At 32.5% G+C, this 25,335-nt stretch overlaps 1 protein-coding gene and 1 pseudogene across 2 annotated transcripts; both read right to left on the bottom strand.

Moving 5' to 3' along the window:
• Nucleotides 1-1,287: 1,287 nt before the first annotated feature.
• Nucleotides 1,288-1,381, bottom strand: LOC123228490 (annotated as a pseudogene).
• A 7,212-nt stretch (nt 1,382-8,593) lies between these two features.
• LOC123227015 (ADP-ribosylation factor GTPase-activating protein AGD12-like) lies at nt 8,594-22,292 on the bottom strand. Of its 2 annotated transcripts, XM_044651624.1 has the most exons (10): nt 22,167-22,268; nt 21,855-21,889; nt 21,484-21,570; nt 19,493-19,574; nt 18,645-18,720; nt 11,540-11,703; nt 11,061-11,196; nt 10,615-10,731; nt 9,663-9,758; nt 8,594-9,146 (listed from the first exon to the last, which is right to left on the bottom strand). In XM_044651624.1, the coding sequence occupies exons 3-10, from the start codon at nt 21,506-21,508 to the stop codon at nt 8,865-8,867; spliced, it is 978 nt and encodes a 325-aa protein (XP_044507559.1). In that variant the 5' UTR covers nt 21,509-21,570; nt 21,855-21,889; nt 22,167-22,268; the 3' UTR covers nt 8,594-8,864. The 2 variants fall into 2 exon arrangements, with proteins under 2 accessions (XP_044507559.1, XP_044507558.1); XM_044651623.1 differs by lacking the exon at nt 21,855-21,889 and having other exon boundaries at nt 22,167-22,292.
• Nucleotides 22,293-25,335: the final 3,043 nt, after the last annotated feature.

Genomic DNA, 25,335 nt, shown 5'->3' with positions numbered 1-25,335 from the left:
ACATTTTCACATCCTTTCAAAAAAATACACACTCATTTGCACATTTTCACATCATTTTAAAAAAATACGCACCTCTAGCATCTGTGTACAACCCACACACACTCTCTGTGTAGCTATGTTCATCATTTTTCTAAAGGTATTTAAATATCAACTATTACATCAAAAATTAATTTGTTTTTTATATGTAAATCTTAATAATTATGAAAAAACTAAACTTAATCTGTCTACTCTCAAAAATAAAATATTTTTTGATAAAAACTAATCTGGATAAGAAAAAACCGGATAAAGGATATTATTAGAATAAAAAATTAGGTGTACTTAAAAAGGTAAAACCATAAAAATTTTGTCAAAAAAAGTTTATACAACAAATTTTATACCTATTTTAATTAATTTTTTTATAATTGTATGATTCTTTTTATTTTTAATTATTTAATTATATAATAATATATTATTATTTATATATATAATTATATACACGATTACTTATACGAAAGGAATTTTGTACTGCATCTTATCTGTTAGACAGCGATGTGATCCAGTCACATTCTTGTGACAGAATTTGATTGGACGATTTGATTTCTACTTATCTTTTCCCAATCACGCCGCACCCAAGGTTTGGGAAAATTACAATGTCCACCAAAAATCTAACTAAATTAGTCAAAAAGGGCCCTGAGCCCTGACACAGCTACAAACAGATAAATGGACATATTAATCTTAACTATTTAATTATTTTAAAATTATAATATTAGCTTGATTGAGATCACCAATAATTTGATCAGACTCATAATAATAATAATAATATTATTATGTATATAATTTTTATATATAATTTATATATAAATAATAATATATCATTATATAATAAGATAATTAAAAATTAAAAATAAAATAACATTCAATCATATAATAATATATTATTATTTATATATATAATTATATATATAATTTTATTAATATTATAATCGCATAAAAACATATCAACCTTGATAAATCACACTAGCCAAGGTACTACCTTAATAGATTTAATCACATTACATCTGAAAAGGTGCAAGTTGACAACCAATACCACTGGAATAACATTAGATAGGTGATTCTATTTCTTAATACGGCAGCAACTTCTACGTATTGGCTATTAGAAAAATTCATGAGAAATAAGTAGATTGAATCAACAATCAATATTCCCAAACCCAGCAAAGACAGTTCAAAAATTCAAACCCAGGTAAGAGAAATTTTTACCCAGAAGAGCCACCGATTAGAAGAGAAAATTCAAACCCAAAAAGAAGAAAAAAAAATTTAGACCATTTCTCAATTTGTGTGTGTTATCCGTCATACTAATCTTCTCTGTATCGTTCCAAATTTATCGGATGAATCCGAAAGAGACATTCTCTTGCTGCTTGTCTTTGTTTATAAGCCATTGCACTGTCACTAAATTGCAAGTCTTCCGCTGTCCCACATCACTCAAGAGAAAGCAAACTAAAGCTAACTGGCTAAGCAATAAAAACGGCGTCGTTCTAAAACCTTACTCGTTAATCACATATATTATTTTCATTGAACTCAACGTAGACTTAAAGCACTCACTAAGAAGAAAACAACGGAGATGGTTTACTCTTCGTCAAGAACCGTCTCCATGATAATCAGTTTCCACGTACCGTTGATCACGATCCTGATAATCAAATCAGCTGTGGCGAGAGAGCTACGGCCGTCCGAACACGGCCTGGAGTACCAGAGTCCACCACCGGAGACGGCGGCGGGAACACCACCGGAGATGCTGTCCTTTTTCAAAGGATCGTCGTCGCCGTCAACGAGTAATTCTTCGAGCAGTGTCGCATTGCCAAGAGCTATGAATTCAAACGATACGTCATGGTGGAACGCCGACGTACATGATGGTGGTGGAGGTAGGGACCACGTGAGGCACGTGATGTTGGTGGTCAGCTTAGTGTGTGGAGTCACAGGTCTGGCTTTGTTAATTGCTTGCACTTTCATTTATGTTTTGAAGTATCAAAATCGTCAATCATCAGCATCATCATGCGCCAATAACAATTTTAATACTAATAATAACAACAATAATAAAATTCAATAATGATTATTCATAGAAATTGAAGTTGTTTTGTTAAGATCTGATTCTTTTAAAGTTTGTATTTTGGTTTGTATTTTTTATTTCATTTTATCTTGTGTTTTTCTTTCTTCTACATTTTGAAATTTGAATCCTTGTAAGGATTGCTTGTAACTTTTTTTTTGAATTTGAGGAATGGAACGATTTTTTCTTTTTTTTTTTTTGAAAGAATTTTCATAGCACAAACGTTTTAAATGAGTTTATCATGTGGAATAATCATATTTTGTAATGAATTATCTGATGAACTTAATTAGCGCTGGTTTCGAATCTAGTTGAATCGAACAAGGTTGAGCTCAATATCAAATTAAATAAAAAACAGTCAGTTTAAGATTAATAAACGAAGACTCAAATTTAAATGAAAATACTTTAATTTTAAAATTGATCTAAAATAGTTTAAACTCAAATATTTGAATTGACTTGAATTTAGCTCATTTATGAAAATAAGTCTAATAATTAGATTCAACATTAGCTTATTTGATCTGAATTTAAATTCAATTTAAAACAATTTAGATTGAATCTAACCCTAAATATAGTATCCTATTACTTCTTAAATTGTGGTTGGCACAGGGAACTTTTCTTGTATTGTTAGGTATAGAATAAGAAAGAAGTTAGTGTTGGAGCTAACTAGATGGGCACAGGGAACTTTTCTTGTATTGTTAGGTATAGAAGAAGACAGAAGTTAGTGTTGGAGCTAACTAGATGGACGAATTGTCGGCTGGTATGATTAGAGCAGCTCAATGTTTGCATATAAATGAAGGCAGATGGACGAGATTAGGTAGTCGAGATTGAATATTGATACAATTTATGCACGATAGTCAACAATATCACAAGATTTTAGTTAGCTACCTAGTGTTGGGATTATTTAACCTTTTGAAATTATGTAGCTCCTCTGTGTGAGGTCCACCTTAATTTCCCTACCTTGGGAGTTTGGATGCCTTCAATTTCTCAGAAAGGATTCAAAGGGAAGATAATATTATTTATCTTTAAAAAATTTTAGGAATAGGGTCCACCATCTGAGTGTATTTAATGAGTTTAGGCTAGCTAACAACCAAAGCAAATTGCTTTTATTTTTGTAAATGGGTGCTGGGTAGAGTGATTTTTGCAACGGCAGCTATGGTTTCAAAGTGCTAACAATGTCGATAACAAATTGGTTCGAAAGCCTCCTTTGGCAAGACGATTAGTGGCACTAAATAAGCCAGTATGTACACTGGTAAATGTCTTTTCTGATTATCGTTTTGTCTTCTTATTTTTGTAGGTAAGAACCTTGTTGTACAAAGGAATCGCGTCTTTTAAGGGTTAAACTCTCAGATTCCGTACCCCTATATCGCATGAGTATTTGTTAGACAACCTGTACGCTAGATCTAAAAATAAAATTTAGAATAGTTAATAGGGAAAAGAACTGTTTTCCACCCAAATTTTAAGTTATTCTCAAACCTATATTCACGGAAGATAAAAAACTCTTTCTCCCACCCGTGGCCAAACTACCATCCAAAATTTCAGTTAGAGACAGGGATAAAATTGTTATTTTACTTATAAACTTTGAAACTTTAAATTTTATCATTCCCCCTTCATGTTTTAAAAACTAACACCTCAACTCATTCTCAAAGTTTAGATTTCACCTCTAGGATTTGCTTTCTTCTCTGGCCACCATCGATGATCGATGCATTCCATCGATCTCTCATCTCTGACTACAAAAGACGATCTTTCGTCACCCAGATTTGAAAGAATAGACGAAGGACGACACTTCATCGTCCTTTGTCATCACGTTTGGACGACAAGACAAGTGACAAAGGACAACGAAGCGTTGTCTTTCGTCGTCTAGGTGGTGCGACGAAGACATCTTTATCTCTTCATCGCACCGTGCGACAAGAAGATAAAGATCTCTTCATCGCACCACCTTGTTGCACCAAGAGAAGGAGGAGGTCGAAGACGACGTCGAAAGATGAAGTTGAAAAATGGAGGTGAAACTACTATTTTTGAAAGTTATGAGGGGCGACGAGTTTTTAAAAAATATGGAAACCCTAGGTTAGGAGTGAAAATGTTATTTTTTAAAATTTGAAAACTTTAGGTAAAGGTGAAATGTTAGTTTCTAAAACCTAGGGGGCGGAGAGTAATAAACTTTATAATTTTTTAATATAAATAGTAAAATAACTATTTTACCCCTTCCTTTAACAGAAAAAATTAACAGAAGTTTGGCTATGAATAAGAGAAGGAGTTTTTCATCTTTCATGAGTATGGGTTTGAGAATGACATAAAATTTAGATGGGAAATAGTTCTTTTCCCTAATTAATATTAGGATAATATAAATAAATTTTAAATAAATATAAATATAAATATTTATTTTAATAAAAATTTATTTGCTATAATAGTTGTACTCAATGTGATTTTAATTTTTTAAAATATTATAAAATAATTTCATTATTTATACCATTTAATGCATCATTTTCTATATAAATTGGTTAAATTCGAATCAGTTTCATTAGATTTTATAAATTGGTTTAGCTCAAATTTATTTAGTTGAAATTGAAGTCAAATTCAAATAGGAAGATTCTTTATATAAACAATACTATTTAATATATCATTATCTATATAAATGTAAACTGTATTCTTTTAACACACATTTATATACTAATATATGAGAAAGTTTTCTTAATAAGCACTTAGATGTACAACTGTTTTTTTAATTTATTTTGTTATTTTTTTACTTTTATATTGTATATATTTTTATATTTATTTCACATATTTATATTATGTTTTAGAAAATTATGATTTAATTAATTTTATTAAATAATATATATTTAGAAGTGAATGATTTTAATATGTTCAAATCTTAATCTAAATTAGACTAAAATGTTTTTGTTTTAATTTTGATTTAGTTTGGTTCGAAAAATTCTAAAACTATTTTTTATCAATTTGATTTGAAAAAGTCGTTAAAAACAACCTTGTCGTGATTTTATTTTTATAGTGTATTTTAAAAATTATTTTATTAAAATTTTTGATAAAAATATATTGAAATTTTTAACACTTTTATTTTGAATTAAAAAAGTGGGAGTAGAACACTTCTTTTCAAAATGCAAAGAGAACATATTATATTATATTATACAATTAAAATTCAAACTAATATAAAAGATAAATTTTAATTTTTTTATACTTAAAACTAATGTTAAGGGTAAATTTTGACTTAAAACTAATACAATTACGGTTAATATCATACAATAAAAATAGTGGGCACACTTTGAAATTTTTTTTAAAGTCATGAGGGCCCGCCTGCGTCCGCCAGTGAATACCAATATAATAGTGTCAGTGTCTCCGTATTGTTTTCACGTGGCATGCTTGTGAATATAGATTAGATCATCTTATGTGACAGACCTTTTAAAATATATATATATATATATATATACACATATATATACATACATATTAAATGAAAATATTTTAAACAATAGTTAAATAGACAGTTAACATAATTAAATAATTTTAAATAATTAATAAAATAATATTTAATTATAAAAAGATATATTTATATCTAATTATATTTAGAAGTGTATATATATAATTTTATTATTAAAAAAAGTTAAATTTTAAAAAAACTTAAACATTTATCAATCTGTTAATTTTTGTAATTATTATCAAAGTTAAATTGTTATTTATTAAACTAAAAATTTATTATATGTCCTTCCACTAGGTGTAAAAATTTAACTATTCTCCCCCCGTCAACCCTACCCCAACTTAAAGTTTGAAAAATAATAAATTTCTCTCAAGGGTTTTCTTTTCCTTCTTCGATGAGCGTCTCGATTTCAACCGACAACCAATCTTCACTATATCTTTCTTTCCCTCTGATGAATAGGCAACAACCTACAATTTTATCAAAGGAAGACGCTTCAAGCAGATGAAGACGATTTGTCTTCGTCTGATGAAACCACATGTTGTTACCTAATCACCGAAGGGAAAGAAAGATACAGTGAAAGTTGGTTGTTGACTGAAACCGAGATGGTCACCTAAAAAGGGAAAGAAAACCCTAAGAGGAAATTTATCACTTATGAAACCTTGGGTGAGGGAAATAGTTGGCTTTTTAAATCTATAGGGAAAATATGATGAATTTTTAATTTTTTTTATATTTTTATTAAATAACGATTTCACCTCTATCAATAACAATAAAAATTAATAGATAAGTTGTAATATCAGGATGGGAATAAGTCCTTTGGGCTTAAAAAAATAAGTACCTTGAATTCTATGCCATTATGAAAAGGTAATGTACCATGGCTTTGTCTACATAATCCATAGACATTACTTATGCATTTGCTCTTTTGTTGTGCTTCGCAGCAAAATCTAGCATTTTCTTGTGTCTTCTTCATCCCTCCTATCATTATCATAATTCCTGCCATCATTTTTCTATCTGCCTAAAATACTTCTAAGATCAAATCTATGAAAAATAGATTTAAGCATGCCTAAAAATTCTCTTGCAGCAACAACTGGGTTGGCTTCCCCGGATTTGGTGCACCCAATATTATTAGGTTCTCATTGACCCTTAAAAAATCAATTAATGGCTCAAAAGGATCAAGTTAAGTTGATAAGCATTTTAAGTGTTTTCGATCTTGACCGATCTAATCCAATTAAAACACTGTTAATTTCCCTTTTTATAAAGAAGTTTTTTTTTAAATTTTTTAAGTAAAATATTTATAAAATATATTATTATGTTATTTCGAAGCGTTTTTCAAGTGATAAATGATGCCAATTAATCGCTTTTGATTCATGTTATGTCTAACTAGAAAAGAATTAACTTTCGGTTGGTGGCGATGTACTAATGGCAGTCACATCTACACTAAATGTCTTTGCAAATTTAACAGCAACACGCCCTAATTCACCCAGACCAACCCATGTGCATTCCTGCATCGTCAAGTGCTTAGAAGGTCATGGCACTAAAAACCGTAATTACTGCACAGTGCAACAGGGCAAGCAAGGTAGGGGTGGATCTTATCCGAACTGACTTGAACTGAATTCACAATTTGACTTGTATGAGTCGATCTCAAATTGAAATTCTAATTTGGTTTGAAATCAACTTTTTTATTTATCTGATAATATTGTTCATTTTATCAACGATACAATTTATCCTTTTAATGATATTGTTTATCTGATTTATAATCTTTTAATAATATTATACTCTAATTTGAATAAACTTTAAATAGGTGTTATGAGTTCGATCTAAGTTTTTGTTCACTGTAAAATCAACTTGATCTGAATTGAGTCAACCCTAAAGTAACTCCGCAACTCCCTCTAATGGCAAAATTTTAGGGACATTGCACAACAAAATCTTACCCATTTGGCTGATCATTCTATATTGGTAAGGGATTAAGCACAATTCATTTCAATTTTTCAAAGATAAAAATGTGATCAAGAATTCTTGAAGAGTTGGAAGTTGCCCATGTCGAATTATATCAGTAAATTTTGTATCTTCTCCTGCATCATTTATCTTAACTGAAAAGAAGTTTAAATCATAATGATTATGCCAAAGGACAAGATTAATTATACTGTTTTTATTTTGTTTTTAGAAATGAATCAAGATTATATTCTAATAGTAACTAATAGAGATAAAAAATTATTTATCTTCTAGTATAAAACTAGCAAAATAATAAATTTTAACAATAAAATTATGTGTACCCATTTTTGGTATACAATTTATATACACAGATGAGATATTATCATGTGATTGAATATTTTTTTATCATATGATGATACATGTTTTAAAATCATCTAATTTCATAATGACACATCACTGTGTACATGAATTATGTATAAAAAATGGGTACACATAGCATTGCTCAAATTTTAATATCTTATACCTTGAACGGATCATCGGTGTGGATTTTTTTTTTTTCGGTATCAACAAATTAAATGATAAATTGATGATGAGAAATAAAAATAAAAAAATAAAAAATATTAAAATACATAATAATAAGTTATTATATTATTAGATATTATTTTATCTTTAATTTTCAATTATTTAATCATATGATAATATATATTATTTATATACAAAATTATACACATGATACTACTTATACACATGATTTCTGCGGATGCCCGATTAGATTTTGGGCCAATTTTTCCCAAGCACATGGTTTCATAAACCTCCATTAATTTGTTGCCGTATTAGTTAAATCTACAGTTAACCTGTTGAGAGCCTCCATCCTTACTATTATTGGATACACTTGACTTATAATCACTTCTCCAAAAAGATATATCAATTGATCTATATCAATAATTTTACCAATACAAACTGATATATATTGGATTATATAATATGCTCATCATATTGTATATGATTTCGATAAGTCTTAAAATGTGTATTATTTTTCATTTATATTATATCATATAATACATATTATATGTTGTGCAATACTAATACCCGTAACACAGATGCACTCGCAATTTGCAGAAAAGAGCCCAGATATCTGTCAAAGCCCAGATATCCAGTACTCATGCAAAACTGTTTAACTAGCGTTGAGAAGAAAAATATGTACAAACTGTATCAACAAACTGTTCTGTTTGTCACCAGAGCTAGAACATCAAACAAATGGACATACAGGCATCAAACAAGCAAATTCCAGTACACGGGCGAACTTAAACTTGAAAGTTAAATGAATAAATACAATAGAAAAGGTCAAAAGTATGGTGCCATTTCATAAGAATGAATCAATAACAGGACTTATTAAAATGGGGTACAAAATCATCAAACATATTTATATATTACCTATTGGGCAAGAGGCATCCACTCGAGTTCTAGCTCCATTTCTCCAGATTCCACATTCTGGAGCTTCAGTAATATATTCTGCTTCACCTTCCCATCGACAATGTTAATGATGCTGTCTTCAATGAGTGCATTGTCGTCTGATTTCAACCATTTTCCGATCTGCATATTTGAAAACAATTCTGGGTTGCCATATGCCAAGGCTGATGTTAGCAAAGGCTGGATATCAAGCTCTGCTTCCCCCATTATGTCGTCCGCCGAAAATGTGTCGTGATCAAACACTCTCTTCAATTTGCAAATTCAGAAGGTTAAAAAACAGCAATGAAAGATATAGCCTTCTTCACAAAGATTTTATTCTATGATAAATGAATTCCTTTAGCTTCTGTCCATGCGATGAAAAATAAATCATCCCAACAACAGTTATCGGATTTATAATGGAAATGTCCCTTGCACAATTTATTTTCCTCTAAGCCCCTTGCGAAATGAATAATTTAAATGGCTCATCTTCTTGTCGAAACATCTTGGAAATTGGTCCACTTCCATTTTTATTTAAGCAATGCTATGAAAGTTTTAACTATCTAACTGAGTACTCAGATGATGTGTCATCATATGATTAAATATTATTTTATCCGTAATTCAAAATTATTTAATCACATCATAACACATCACCTAAATACTCAATTGAGTATGCATAGTATTTTTTTTATTTACCATACAATGGTAGTGCATTTACAGGGCATAAAAAGGATTATTTTCATCATTGAATAAATACAGCTGTAATGATATAGATAAGCAGCTCACCAACTTTACAGGTCCATAATCCTGAGGAACTGAGAGCATGAGTTCCTCATTCCAAACTGGATTTAAGTTGCTCGCCATTACAGTCGTCTGAACAGTCTAATAACAAAAATTCCAGTATTGTCACCACACAAGAAAAATAAAATAAAAACTATTAAAATATGAATCAAATAGCAATCATCCAAGAAATAATCAACACAAAAGAATGGACACAACAAAATGAAGATATATATGTTTGAATACGAATCGAACCGAGCCAAGTCTAAACATCCCTCGACTAAAGTTCAGCTCAAATGAAAAAAGGGGCAGCTTTGAGTCGGTTCAAGTTTGTCGAGCCAAAGTTAAAGGTAGTTTGAGTTCAACTCAATCCCTAAGTTTGAAGTTTGAAGCTTGAAGCTCGGCTCAGGTTCATAACTCGGATTCATAGCTTGGATATATGGTTCATTAACAAAATAACATCAATTTACTCAATAATGGGCAAAATGACATAGTTTGAAAATAATGGAATCGAGTCGCAAGCCAAACTCAAACCACTTTGAACCATCCGTCCATCTTGCAACTCAAACTAAGCTGAACATCCTCCAACTTGAGTTCAACTCCATTTCATAAATGAAACAACCCTTCCAGCTCCAATTCAACTTAAATGAACTTAATTTGAACTAAACTAAACCAAATCAACTCAATTCAGGTCTAACCCTAGATATATGTGTTCACCATGGTGGTAGAACATACACATGGAACAACGACAAAAGGAAAATAAATAATACAAGCGGCCTAAAAAGGTGAAGTTCTAGCAGTGTTATGGTGAATCCTCAAAATGAGTACTTTTATCCATACTTTTTTGACAAATACATGCAACCTAACGTTCTAAAGAGACAGAAGGTCTGAAGTTTGTATACAACCCAAAGCTTCAGTCCCAAGCATAATGAACTTAAACACAGAGAGAGAAGCTAACCTGCTGTCCAAGATTCAGAACAACATAAGGATCGCTCGACATCATATCTCTGATAGCTAAATTTATGCCTTTTATCACTTTGACTTTCAATAAGCCGATAAACTCTATCATACCTACCTGTTACAATGATTCGAAGTTAATCGTGGTACCACCATATAACTAATGACAACATCAGGACAGTCACATTGTTACTACGAACAAATTATGAAACATGAGCCAGTGTCCTATAGAAAATTAGTGTACAGAATATTGTACAAGGAATAATATAGGATTAGAACACATGAATGTGCATGTATACACCAACATGTACAATAAATTATCATTATAGATAAATGGTTCATGTATGGCTGTATTTCACCTAAAAAATTTGCCTTCCAAGACTGTTAACAATATGATGATTTATTTTGAAGAACAGGCGGGAAATAATTAAAGGCACAAAACTTAACTGTTTCATTCTGTGACGAATTACTTCGAAGGCTATCTAAAATTTTCCGGGAAAAACTGGTTTTGAGTGAAGCATTAGTCTTTGCCGATGAAATCCGCAAGCTAGGTTTTAGAAATTCTTGAAGTTCATACTTTGACCTACATAGAAAATCGAAGTTACATAATTAAATACTTCAACACTGAAGCTATTCCGAATAAGTCAGACCAGGTACAATTTGACCAATGCATGATCTGAAATCACAATGCCAGTTAGTCATACAAGTTTAGTAGCAAAAATTAGGAGTGCAAATGGTAAATGTTTGTATAATAGATTTCTAGGTAAGTTTAAAGAAAAACTATGAATAGTTTCATATAAGTTTCCAGCCGAATTGTGATCCATGATTTGGAAGAGGTCTGAACTAAGTTAAATAAAACATACATACAGAATTAGAGCTACAAATATGCACATTCATCGATGTAAAGCTTTAAAGAATTGACTAACCTGATAAACTTTGCACGTGCCTCGTGGCTGGAAGTAGGTCCAGGCTTTATAACTCCATCTGGTATATGAGCCTCATAAATTGAATTAGCTGAGGCATTTCCTCCAACTTCAATCATGGCTTCAATTTCTTCCTCAGACCACTCATCTAATGTCACAGACAAAACCTGGGGGTGGAAGGACAAGAACAAATGAAATTCAAGCTGGTAAACAAAACTGTCATTCACCACTGAGCAGATAACCCTGGGAAAATCCACTCTATTGATACTCGGAGTCAAAGGCAAAAAAAAATGTAAGACAGGCCAGCCAGAAGCATGACTATAAATACAGTTTGGTAGAAAAAAATTAAATTATTCCATTTTTTAACTTCTTAAAATGTGTTTTACAAGTCAATTATTAAATCTCAATCATCAAAATAATTACCATAAAAATCAACCAATTGATCAGAGTTAAAAATAATGCTTTTATGAGGTGAAGCTGTGATATACAAAAATTTAGATAACTACCTAAATCGACAAGGTACTCAGAAAAACTTGGCAAAGCATGAAAAAGGAGTTGATAAAAAAAATGTAATCATGTATTTAATGGGAAAAACAATATTAAATCAAGAACATAAATGATTTTTTTATCTTCATCCAGATCCCTATATCTATCCGTAATTTTAGTTAACCTCAAAGACTTCCAAAAGAAGGATATTAATAGAACACCAAAATTTTATTCTGAACAATATCAAAGATCACTTTGATATATAAGGAGATGAGGCGCACTACACTTTGTGTTCTTTAAATATTGTTATTTTATTTCCCTTGAAAAAAACAGTTTGATTCATCAATCACATAGATGTAGCAAACATGCAAACATGTTATGACATATTACATGCACAAGCCACTAAATTAAAACTATTTTAAATCATCAACCAGATGGTGATTACAGATATATAAAGACTTCCCCAGTATGCTAATCCACATAGCAACAGGGGCGGAGGGAGCGGGGTCAAGCAGGGTCACTTGACCCCCTTTGACTCATCAAAAAAATTAATTTTATATGTATACACTCACACACCATTTTACCACTTTATATTATATGCATGATATATTATGCTATCAAGTGTATTTTCAATTATTGAATAAGCAAATAAGTAGAGTTGAATTTGAGTTGAGCTTGTTTAAACTCGAAAAAAAGTTTGATTCGAACAAGCCCAAAACAAGTTCGATTCAAATGAATTTAAGCTCGAGCTCAAGTTCAAATTTGAAAATTAAAAATTTTTTAGTTTGAACTCGAGCTCAAGATTAGGGAGGTGTTTGACTCACTAAGTTCACAAGCCTAAAAAAATTGATACAAATCAATTAAAACAATATTGTTTTGACCAGTATGCATCAAAACAATGTAATTTTAGTTATTTTTTGCTTGATTATAGTATCGAGCTGAGCTCAAAGCTTGACTTGATTCCATTTGAGCTCTTTTTCTTTCAAGTGAGCCGAACTTGAACAACTTTAAGGGGAGTTTGGTGAGCTAAAGCTTAAGTTTAACTCCCCCAAAATCAAGTCGAGCTCAAGTTTAGCTTAACTCGAATCTAACTCTATAAACAAATAATAGAGTCAAACTATGTGAGAGAGAGTCATTTGTGTTTCTTACTTACTTACCCCTTTCCCCTTGTTGTAGAATCTATAAATTAGTAAATAAGGCTTAATTATAGGAATCAAATATAGGAATCAAATATTCATATTCCTAATACGGAATACCTAATATGTATATAAATGTATCTCTGTAACAGTAAAGATTAAGGAAAATAAACTATTAATTTCAGTATTTTACATGGTATCAGAGCACGGTTTGCCCTAGTGTGCGAATTCGGAAATTTCTTCTAGCCTGAGTGAGCAATTTCGTAGCCCTTGAGAGCAATTTCGTAGTTTATTGGTGTAGACTGACCATTAGTTTTCACCGCCGTCCTAGAAAGGAGCGCGCTTCGTCGATCGTCAGTTGTCTAGAATCCGGCCACCGGAAGCTCAGCGCGTGACCCACACGCGCCGCCTGTTCCTTCTGAAAACGAACACTCAGTTCTCCTTGTTTTGTGTCGTGTTGATTCTCACCGCCAGCACAGAGAGACTCAGACGACGCCGATCATTCAGATCGCTAATCTTCCGTCACAGTTCTCCGTCGGACGCGTCGTCGACGTCGCCAGAACAGTCGCCGTCGACGAATCTCTCTCTCTGACTAGGTTTCCGCTTCCTTTTCACTGTTCTGTGTCGCTTGTGCAGTGTTTTCAGATCTTAGTTACTGCAGAAATCAATTTGTGCAAGGGTTTTTTCGCTATTGATTTTATTCGGCTGTGTTGAGTACTATTATGGCAGATATTAAACCGATAACCATGGCAGAGATGGTTCCTGTAATGTCAAAAATCACTGAACATAAGCTTAATGGTTCTAATTATCTGGAATGGAGTAAAATGGTTCGATTGTATCTGTTGAGTCTAGAGAAAGATGATCACCTTACGCAAGCTCCTCCTGTGGATGGTACTAGACAAGCATGGCTGCGAGATGATGCTCGATTATTTTTACAGATCCGGAATTCTATTGAAAGTGAGGTAGTAAGTTTAATTAATCACTGTGAATTGGTTAAGGAGCTAATGGAATATTTAGATTTTTTGTATTCTGGAAGAGGTAATCTTTCTCGTATATATGAGGTGTGCAAAGCTTTCTATCGTGCAGAAAAACAAGACAGGACTATCACTTCTTATTTCATGGATTTCAAACGGACTTATGAAGAACTTAATATGTTGTTACCTTTTAGTCCAGATGTAAAGGTTCAACAAGTTCAGCGAGAACAAATGGCCATCATGAGCTTCCTAGCGGGTCTTCCATCTGAGTTCGAAACTGCCAAGTCTCAAATTCTTGCGAGTCCTGAGATTTCATCTTTGCATGACACTTTTACTAGGGTACTTCGCACAGAAAGCACCCCATCATTTCAGAATAATAACGCTCTTGTTAGTCGAAGTGCTGAAACTGGACGTCCATATCATAGAACTGGTAATAGAGGAGGGAGCAGTGGTAACCATGACAGGGCGATTGATCGGAGTCAAGAATCTGGAGGGATTGTGTGCTATTATTGCCATGAGCCAGGCCATACAAAGCGCACTTGTAGAAAATTGCTAAATCGTGCTTCAAAATCTCAATCAGCACATGTTGCAGCAACTAACACTGCTACCAGTTCATTGTCTGGAGAGGCTATTATGATTTCTACAGAAGAATATGCCAAGTTCTCTCAGTACCAAGACTCACTAAAGTCTTCATCGACTTCTATCACTGCCAGTGCTGAGTCAGGTAAATCAAATACATGTCTTGTTTCCTCCTCCTCCAAATGGGTCATTGATTCTGGTGCTACAGATCACATGACAGGTAATCCTAGTGTCTTTTCAACCTTTCAGTCATTTACATCCCCTTCTAGTGTTACTTTAGCAGACGGATCAATGTCATCTGTTCTTGGTTCTGGCACTGTTAATCCAACTCCATCAATTTCATTGTCATCTGTTTTGAGTTTACCACAGTTTTCATTTAATTTACTCTCTGTGAGTAAACTCACTCGTGCTCTTAATTGTTGTGTCTCATTTTTCCCTAATCATTGTTTATTTCAGGATCTTACGACGAAGCAGATTATTGGTAGAGGACATGAATCTGGGGGTCTTTATATCCTAGATATGCAAACACCAAGGTCTACTACCTGTTCTAGTGTTTTGACCCCATTCGAAGCTCACTGTCGGTTGGGACATCCTTCTCTACCAGTGTTGAAGACTTTATGTCCACAGTTTCGTCATATATCTTCATTTAATTGCGAGTCATGTCAGTTTGCCAAACATCATCGTCTGTCTTCAGGGTCTAGAGTCAATAAACGAGCTAACTCTCCTTTTGAGTTAGTTCATTCAGATGTTTGGGGTCATTGTCCTATGGTTTCTAAAGTTGGATTTAAATACTTTGTTACTTTTGTTGATGATTATTCTCGTATGACTTGGCTTTACTTAATGAAAAATCGTTCTGAAGTGTTTTCGCATTTTTGTGTCTTTCATGCTGAAATAAAAACACAATTCAATGTTTTTATTCAGACTTTACGTAGTGATAATGCCAAGGAATACTTTTCTGAATCCTTTCAGTCATATTTGAAAAATAATGGCATTCTTCATCAATCTTCTTATGCTGCCACCCCATCTCAAAATGGAGTAGCTGAAAGAAAAAATAGACATCTGCTTGAAACAGCTCGACCACTCTTGTTTCAAATGCAAGTTCCCAAACAGTTTTGGGCTGATGCTGTTTCAACATCTTGTTTTTTGATTAATCGCATGCCATCTTCAGTTCTTCAAGGTCAGACTCCTTATAATGTTCTTTTTCCAAATAAATCTTTATTCCCTATTGAACCTAAAATATTTGGCAGTACTTGTTTTGTTCGTGATATTCATCCTGATGTCACCAAACTAGACCCCAAGTCTTTAAAATGTGTGTTTCTTGGCTACTCTCGTCTTCAAAAGGGTTATAGGTGCTTTTGTCTGACCTTAAACAAATATCTGGTGTCTGCTGATGTTATCTTTTTGGAGAATATTCCTTTCTTCTCCACTTCTCCTGCTTACACCATTCCGAGGGAGGATGATGATTTGTTGGTGTATACTGTTACCTCATCTCGCCCTATAACTGTTAGTTCTTCAGAACCTTCTTTACCTGAAGAATCAAACCCTGTCAGACCACCCATTACACAAGTCTATTCCCGACATCAACAAACCCCAGATGCATGTCCTGAACCAGTCTCTTCGTCAGATCCAGTTTCTACTGACATTGATCTACCAATCGCCCTTCGCAAAGGTAAAAGACAGTGTACTTATCCTATTTCTTCTTTTGTTTCTTATGGTCATTTATCCCCTATTTCATGTTCCTTTGTTGCATCACTTGATTCTATTTCTATTCCTACTACCACTCATGAAGTTATATCTCATCCTGGTTGGCGTAGGGCTATGATAGATGAAATGCATGCTTTAGCTGATAATGGTACTTGGGACTTGGTCAATCTCCCTATAGGCAAGAAAGCCATTGGATGCAAATGGGTGTTTATAGTTAAGGTTAATCCGGATGGATCAGTGACTCGTCTTAAGGCTCGTCTGGTTGCTAAAGGATATGCACAAACTTATGGGGTGGATTACTCTGATACTTTCTCACCTGTTGCTAAGCTAACATCTGTTCGTTTATTTATTTCTCTGGCAGCTACTTATAATTGGCCTTTACACCAGCTAGATATCAAGAATGCATTCTTGCATGGTGATCTTCAAGAGGAAGTATATATGGAGCAACCACCTGGGTTTGTTGCTCAGGGGGAGTATGGAAAGGTTTGTCGTCTTCGCAAATCCCTGTATGGTTTGAAACAAAGTCCTCGTGCTTGGTTTGGGAAATTTAGTGAGGTTGTTCAAAAGTTTGGCATGATAAAAAGCAAATGTGATCATTCAGTTTTCTATAGACAGTCTGAAGCTGGTAGTATTCTTTTAGTTGTTTATGTTGATGATATCATCATTACTGGAAGCGATACTGTGGGGATTTCCTCTCTCAAATCATTCCTTCATACTCAGTTTCAAACAAAAGATTTAGGAGGGTTGAAATATTTCTTGGGTATTAAAGTGACGAGAAGTAAGAAAGGTATCTTTCTATCTCAGAGAAAATATGTGCTTGATTTATTGACTGAGACAGGTAAATTGGCAGCTAAACCATGTAGCACTCCGATGACTCCTAATCTCCAACTTACAAAAGATGGTGAACCGTTTGAAGAACCTGAGAAGTATAGAAGATTGGTGGGAAAGTTAAATTATCTTACAGTGACTCGTCCTGACATTGCATACTCTATCAGTGTTGTAAGTCAATTCATGTCATCTCCGACGGTTGATCATTGGGTAACTTTAGAGCAAATTCTATGCTACTTGAAAGGGGCTCCTGGACGTGGCATACTGTATGGAAATCATGGTCACACTAATATTGAATGTTTCTCAGATGCAGATTGGGCAGGTTCCAAGATAGATAGAAGGTCTACCACTGGTTATTGTGTTTTCGTGGGAGGGAATTTGGTATCATGGAAGAGCAAGAAGCAAAATGTTGTGTCCCGATCTAGTGCAGAATCAGAATATAGAGCTATGGCTCAGTCCGTGTGTGAAATAATGTGGGTATATCAACTTTTGACTGAAGTGGGTTTCCAGATATCGTTACCAGCGCAATTATGGTGCGATAATCAAGCTGCTCTTCATATTGCCTCTAATCTTGTGTTTCATGAACGAACTAAACATATTGAGATTGACTGTCATTTCGTTCGAGAGAAGATTCAGCAGAATTTTATTTCTACAGGATATGTGAAGACTGGAGAACAGTTAGGAGATATTTTCACTAAGGCTATAAATGGGGTTCGAATTGATTATCTTTGTAACAAGCTGGGCATGATTAATATTTATGCTCCAGCTTGAGGGGGAGTGTTGCAGAATCTGTAAATTAGTAAATAAGGCTTAATTATAGGAATCAAATATAGGAATTAAATATTCATATTCCTAATACGGAATACCTAATATGTATATAAATGTATCTCTGTAACAGTAAAGATTAAGGAAAATAAACTATTAATTTCAGTATTTTACACCCCTAAACATTATCAACCCTCTTCCAATATAAATATTTATGTTAATATTTGTGAGCTGCACTGTGTATATTAATATAAATATTTGTGTTTATTTTAATTTAAAATATATTTATGTTTCTATAACATTGAACCCCTTAAATATCATTTATGGGTCTGCCACTGCATAGCATAGGCTTATTGAACAAGCATTTTACTTTATAACTAAACCTTTCTGGCTCCACTCTGTTACATCAATATTTAAAAGGAAAGAACTAAGTTTGCTAGTTAAATACCCAAACATAATGATAACTTCGAAAATAATTATAGCAAAAATGAGATACATAGAGTCCTTTTTTTCAGAGTACACTTAATCCACATCTGTACTATGAGAATACATGCAAATCATCATACATGTTACTACCCCTATGAAACAATGCTTTCTCTGTTCAAGGAAATCTTAATAGAAGCAAGCAAGAGTTACCTTAGAAACATGTGTACCGAGGCTTCGGTGCACACCGCAACATTTTAAGCATATAAAGACTCCAATATTTGCCGACCTGCAAATGCATAGGTCAATTGATTTCTCCACACTTTACCGGAACATATGAAAGCAAATAACATGAATTTACGGTTACTTATGCTTCTTTATGACATAGTCACTTCACGGGCTCAGCAACTATTATAAAATCATTCTGAACATGTCCATTAGTTGATTTTGGAAGAAAATGTTCCAGAAGACACCATCTCAATGTATTATGGAAAAAGTTTTCTACTTATCAATGGTGTCATTAAGTCACAAAATTAGGTGTAGCTTACACCTCCCATGCCCCTCCCTGATGCTGTTTAAAACTCAATGGAATCATTCATAATAACATTTATAAGACATTTAAATCTGATATCATGAAAAATGGGAATCATCTTCAAGGAAGTTATCAGTATGCAATCTTAGACAATTTACTCACACAAGCTTCACTGTATCAACCATTATATTCTGAGACATATTTGAAACTAGTTTATCCTGACCATAAGAAGTAGTCGACTTAATACTATATGTCTAATAATTTTTTTCTTTTTGTAAGTAAAAGTATACAACAAAGCAACGCAACCTCCAAGAAAAGGCCAGAAGAATAACCTAAGCTCGACCTTCCAAAGGAAGAACAACAAGAAACACCATATAAATTTACCATATAAATCTCATCTGTTAGGTAATAAATTAAGCTACTCGCTATATACTATTAACACTTAATGCCATCAACAATTTTAAGTGTACTAGACAATCTCAAAACTGAATACTATATACTATAATTGAACTGAAGATTTATAACTTACGCCCATTTAGGATCTGGAGCACCACAATCAGCACAGATGCGGTTATCACTTTGATGCAGTAAATCCCTTAACCTTCTTTTACCTGTATAGAAAGAAGCACATAAAAAAATGTTTTAAGTACATTTAAAAGAATGAAAAAACTACTTTGTTTGCAGTCTTTCACTAGAACTATTTACAATCTCAGTTATGAAAAAGCATCAGCTATAAAGAATGAGTAAACAGACTATGTTATCCAATTTCATGCTTTTCCTCAAACCATAGAACATTGACATTTTCTTCTCTTGTGTATCCCCCCAAACCACATACTATTTAATATTTAAACTTTGTGTATTCTTTTCCTTTCCACGACCTAAACCTTTAATAAGAATTTCCTTAGGCAACTATCACCATAGTTTTCAAAAACCAGCCTGGGCCAGCTGGTCGGACCGTCTCACCCACAAGGAAAAATAGAAAGAATTTGTTGAAAAACAGTTTTGGGAATTAGATTGGATTGGACTGTGGTCCAACCGCCCGATTTGCAGTTTGACCTGGTCAAACCCTGTATCAACAGACAAAAAAACATTCTTGGGTCTTGAGCCTAAGACCATAACCATCAATTTAGAGCATGACACCATCAACCTAAGGTTTTTTTTTTTGTTTATGTTAAAACAATTCAGATTATATATTTAATGATTAACTACACAAAATTGTTTTAAATTTTTTTTAATATTTATTAAAACTGTTAACCAGTTCGACCACTGGTTAAACGGTCCAATCACCACCGGTTGATCCGAACTGCCCCCTTACTGGGTTTACATTCCATCTAGCTCTGAAAACATTGACTACTCTAGGGATGACTATTATGAAAGTGGCAAAAGTTGGAAAAGGATTTGAATAAGGATATACAATGAGTAGTTTCCAGTTCACATAATCTACAGAATCCTATTATTGCTTATAATAAAACAACTTATAAGAATCAAGAAAAAATTTCTTCAAAAAGTGCCACATATACAGTAATTGTTCCAAGAAAGCAAATCATAAATTTAATGCCTCAACAATTCTGCATTCCATGCAGCCTACAAGTAGATTACATGGATGATTAAATGCAAACCTCTTACAATTATAAAATAAAGGCCAAAGGACTATTTTCCACCCAAAGTATGTTATTTTCCCAAGTTTCTTCCCTTCAACTTTGAAAATCCCAAATACATACTCATGACTTGTTAAAATTAACGATAATAAGGGTAAAATAGTCATTTTATCTATAATATTAAAAATAAACTAAAATATAATCTATATTTGCCCCCCTAAACTTTAAGAACTAAAAGTTTCTCTAACCTAAGTTTTTTTAAAAATCACAGTTTCCCCTTAAGGTTTAGTTTTCAATATCTGACGTTGTTACTGACAGCCTCTCCCTCTCAAAGTTTTCTCTTCTTTTAACGATCTCTCTCCACCCATTTGGACGTCTGATCGATGTCGAAAGAGGCGTGGAAGACAAAAAGCTTCGTCGGGGAAGATGAAACCAAACGAAGAAGAAGTTCTCGTCTTCATTTGGGAAGACGAAGAGTTTTGTCTTCCTCGATGAAGCTCTTTGTCTTCCACGTCTTCTCCGACACTGATCGAACGTCCAAATGGGTGGAGAGAGACTATCGGAGGGAGAGGCCGCCGGCAACGGCGTCGAAGATTTGGAAACTAAACCCTAGAGGGAAATTGTCATTTTTTAAAATTTAGGTTGGGGGAAACCTTTAGTTTTTAAAGTTTAAGAGGGCAAACAGAGATTATATTTTAGTTTATTTTTAATATTATAAATAAAATGACTATTTTACCCCTATTATCGTTAATTTTAACCAGTCATAAGTAGGTATTTAGGATTTTCAAAGTTAAATGGGAGAAACTTGGAAAAGTAGCATACTTTGGGTGGGAAATAGTCCTTTGGCCTAAAATAAAATATAAACAAATAAATCAAATAAAACTATTAGATCACTGTTATCACTTGAATAGAATAAAAATACCTGAATTAGCTTTCCCACGATCCATTTGATTAATAGCTGTAATTTGGAACCACAGTCATCCAACAAATACGACACTCACCAAGAAGTCTGCAAAAAAGTGACCCCAAAAAATATACAAAAAAAAAAAAAGCTCAGCAAAAGGGATGCTAAAGCCTAAACAATCAACACCTCCATAAAAAATAAAACAACTTTTGAAAAGTTAAACACTTTAGACAAAATCATCAACTCACTTTGACCCTTTTCTTTTACCCGGGAACAAAATCAACCCCATTCAAAGTTACACAAATTAAACTGTTTGACATGATTAAAACAATTCAATCCAATTCAAAAGGCACAGGTAGGTGCATGATATCATTGAAAATGAAACCTACCATCATAACATCAAATTTTCATCTGATTTTGATATCTGTCAGCCCAAAACATAATATTAGAAGGGAAAAAACCCGGATGACTAAATTACAAAACAATGATAAAAACAAGTCATAACAACAAGCCAGCCTCAAATCATAACAAGAGAAATGATTTTTACAATACATGTTGACAAACATTGAGATTAAAAAACGTGTTGAAGCTATTTCCATGGATGCAGAACTGTGAAATAAACAAATGCAATCATGCAAAGATGAATAACAAAGCAAAATAAGATTTTTAAGAGGGTGACAATGAAAGAAAGATCTGATAACCTGAAAAATGAAATGAGTTAGAACAAATCCTGACAGCGAATAGAGAGGGATGGTGAGAGGGAGAGGTAGTTTAATTGGAGAAGCGAAAAACAAGTTCTATAAATAAATAGATAAATGAGAAAGAAATATTATGACCTTATTACGATATAATATAATTATAATTATCTTAACTCAAGATTAAGCTCAGGATATAAACGGCTAATTCAAAATTTTGCTTAAAAAATTATATTTTAACTCTATATTTTAAAAATAACATTTAAAATTCTATAACTTAGGTTAAAAATTAAAAAATAAGGTTGAAAGGATGTAAGTGTAAATTTTATAACTTTTACAAGTTCATTGATATTTTACTTCATAGTTTATGAACTTACTAATCTAACAAATATCAAACTTAAGCTTAGGGATCGTAATAAGGAGGGGTGAGAAGGAGATCTCAATCCCCATAAAGAATATCAATCCTCATCCTCATTACGGGGATGAAAATAATTTTCTGTCCCCTCCTCACGAAGAAAAATCTTCTTTTCATCCCCTCCCCGTCCCTATGGAAAAAAATCATCTCCTTATACCTGTAAGAAAAAACCTCCTCTTTATACTCTCTAAACACAATATAAGTATATTAAATAACAAAATTAAGCAAAATTAAAATCAACTAACTATTTCAAATGTCACAAATATAATTTATTAACCACTTTAATATGCACAATAAAAACCTAAATAAATTTTAAAAACATAAATAATCTAAAACTATAAATATATATTAGCATTTTAAGTAAATGTATTAATATAAAGGGACGGGGACGGGAGCAGGGTAGGGAAGGGGCGAGCAGAAAGGGGACACATGTATCCATGTCTCTGATTGTGGGGATTTTTTTCATCCTCGTCCTCATCCCTTTTTCCTATTTCTGTCAAAAAATTTTCTTTCCGTTAAGATCGAAAAAGGCTAAAACTCTTAAAATCGGATCAAAATTGCTATCCCCACTCAATCTTAACTCGAGAGTTGAACTCTAATGAATCAAGCTAAAGCCAAACTTGACTTTAATTGAGTTGAGTCACTTAGCTCGATTTATTTTGTACCCCTTTCTTGATTAATATAATATATACTAATAAATAATAAATACAAACACATGTATAAATATAAATATAAATATATTATTATATGATGAATTATTATTTTATTTTTAATATAAAATTATTAAATAATATTTATGACACAAACATTTGTACTTATGTATTCTAATGCTTAACTTTCGAATAATAAAGAATGATAAAATGGTGTTAAGATAATTAATGTTTAATATTCTTTTCAAATATTATTTTTTCAATTTTCATAAATTTAGATAACCAATTAAAGATATAAAAATTTAAAGGAGCATATATTAGACCAAAGGGAATTCAAGTTTTTTTTTTTTTTAATGATAAAGTAATGAACCTTTTGAATTGACTTGTATTTGTTCAGGCTTTATGATACACTATGTTAAGTAATAAGAGATTATAGTATTATAATAAATTTTTAGTATTAAGCTAACATGATAAATAATATATGAGTTTTTTAGGTATTTTTTAGGTATTAAAAAATTATTAAAGTAATTTTAATTTTGTTATGAGTAATAATATATACATATTTTTTATATATAATTTAAGTACATATATAATGTGTCATTATATGGTCGAATATAATTTTATTTTTAATTTAAAATTATTTAATTATATGATAATATATTATCTAAATATTTAAATTATATATAAAAAATATGTATATATAATTTTACTTCTACTTAATAAAATTTTAGGGCGAAAACTTCATCAAATTTAATTAAAATTACATGTAACCTCTAGCCTCATTGTGAGTATCTTACCCTTGCTCAAGCATATGTTAAAGAAATATATATTTTATTTAAGTGAAAATTACATACACCACGCCACTAGGATTGGATATGATCTGAGCAAGCTCAGCTCATCTTAATTTAGTTTGATTTGAATTTAAGCTGAATCTGAATCAAAAGATTTGTTTCATTTTTTAAAATTAACTGAACTTAAGTCAAGAGATGTTTAACTTAATTTGACTCGAGTTCATAACTTAAATCAGTAATTGAAATTCATGACTTGATTTGATTCGAAGTCATGGTTTAAATAAACTTGAATTTATAGTTTGAATTGGTTATTTGAATTTATGGCTCGATTCAGTTATAATTTATAATTTTGAATATTATTTGAATAAAATAACGTCGTTTTATTAATAAACTATGAGTTTAAACCAAACAACCTATGAAATCGAGCTGAACTCAAATCGAATTATTTTTTAATTGAACCGAACTTAAATCACCTTTAATTTTAGATCAATGAATTTGAACCGAACTATTTTTATTCGATTTGAACTCAAGTTAAAGGGTATTCAGATTTGGTTCAGTTTGTATCCACCCCCGACCAACCACTTGTCAACCACAACCAGCGACCACTGTACAAAGAAGGTAAAGATAGTTGGATCTCGTCTGTCATGTAAAAAAGACGATGAGGGTTGGAGCTCGCCATCTTTTGCTTCCAGATTAATCAACACCTACGTCGTTGCCCTTGCGTTGTCAGTTGTGGTCTGGGCATTTGTCCTACAGTTTTTTGCCGTCAATGGGTAGCTTTATGCCATTTTCAAACAACTCTGGGGGATTTTCTGATATTTTTCAATTGATGGTAGGTGGTTTTTTGTCCAACCCATAGCTTTTGTTTTACTCTAATTTCCTCCCTGCCATTTCTTCTTCTGCACCATTTTGGATTTGTTGCGGTTTCCCCGGTCCCAACTAGGGTTGGATTCGAGCCAAGCCGAGCTTGAGCTCGCTTGAGCTAGAGCTCGGCTAAGACCGGTTCGAATTTAATTCAGCTCATTTTTCGTTATCAAAACGACGTTATTTTAATACATATTGATCAAAACGACGTCGTTTTGTATCAAAAATTTTAATTAAAAAATCTAACGAGTAGCTCAAGCTCAATCGAGCTCGACTAAAGCCGGCTCGTTTCGTGCTTGATCGAGCCGAGCTCGAGCTGATTCGACTCGAATCCAGCCCTAGTCCCAACTCCTTTAATTTAGTTCAACCTAATTAAGCACATTTAACTAAATAAATATTTTAATATTATTTTATTACTATCAACCAACATATTTATACATGTTATTGAGATAGCT

This window comes from Mangifera indica, chromosome 10, assembly GCF_011075055.1.
Source record: "Mangifera indica cultivar Alphonso chromosome 10, CATAS_Mindica_2.1, whole genome shotgun sequence".
NCBI classification, from domain to species: Eukaryota; Viridiplantae; Streptophyta; class Magnoliopsida; order Sapindales; family Anacardiaceae; genus Mangifera; species Mangifera indica.
This window is presented reverse-complemented; position numbering and strand designations above follow the sequence as displayed.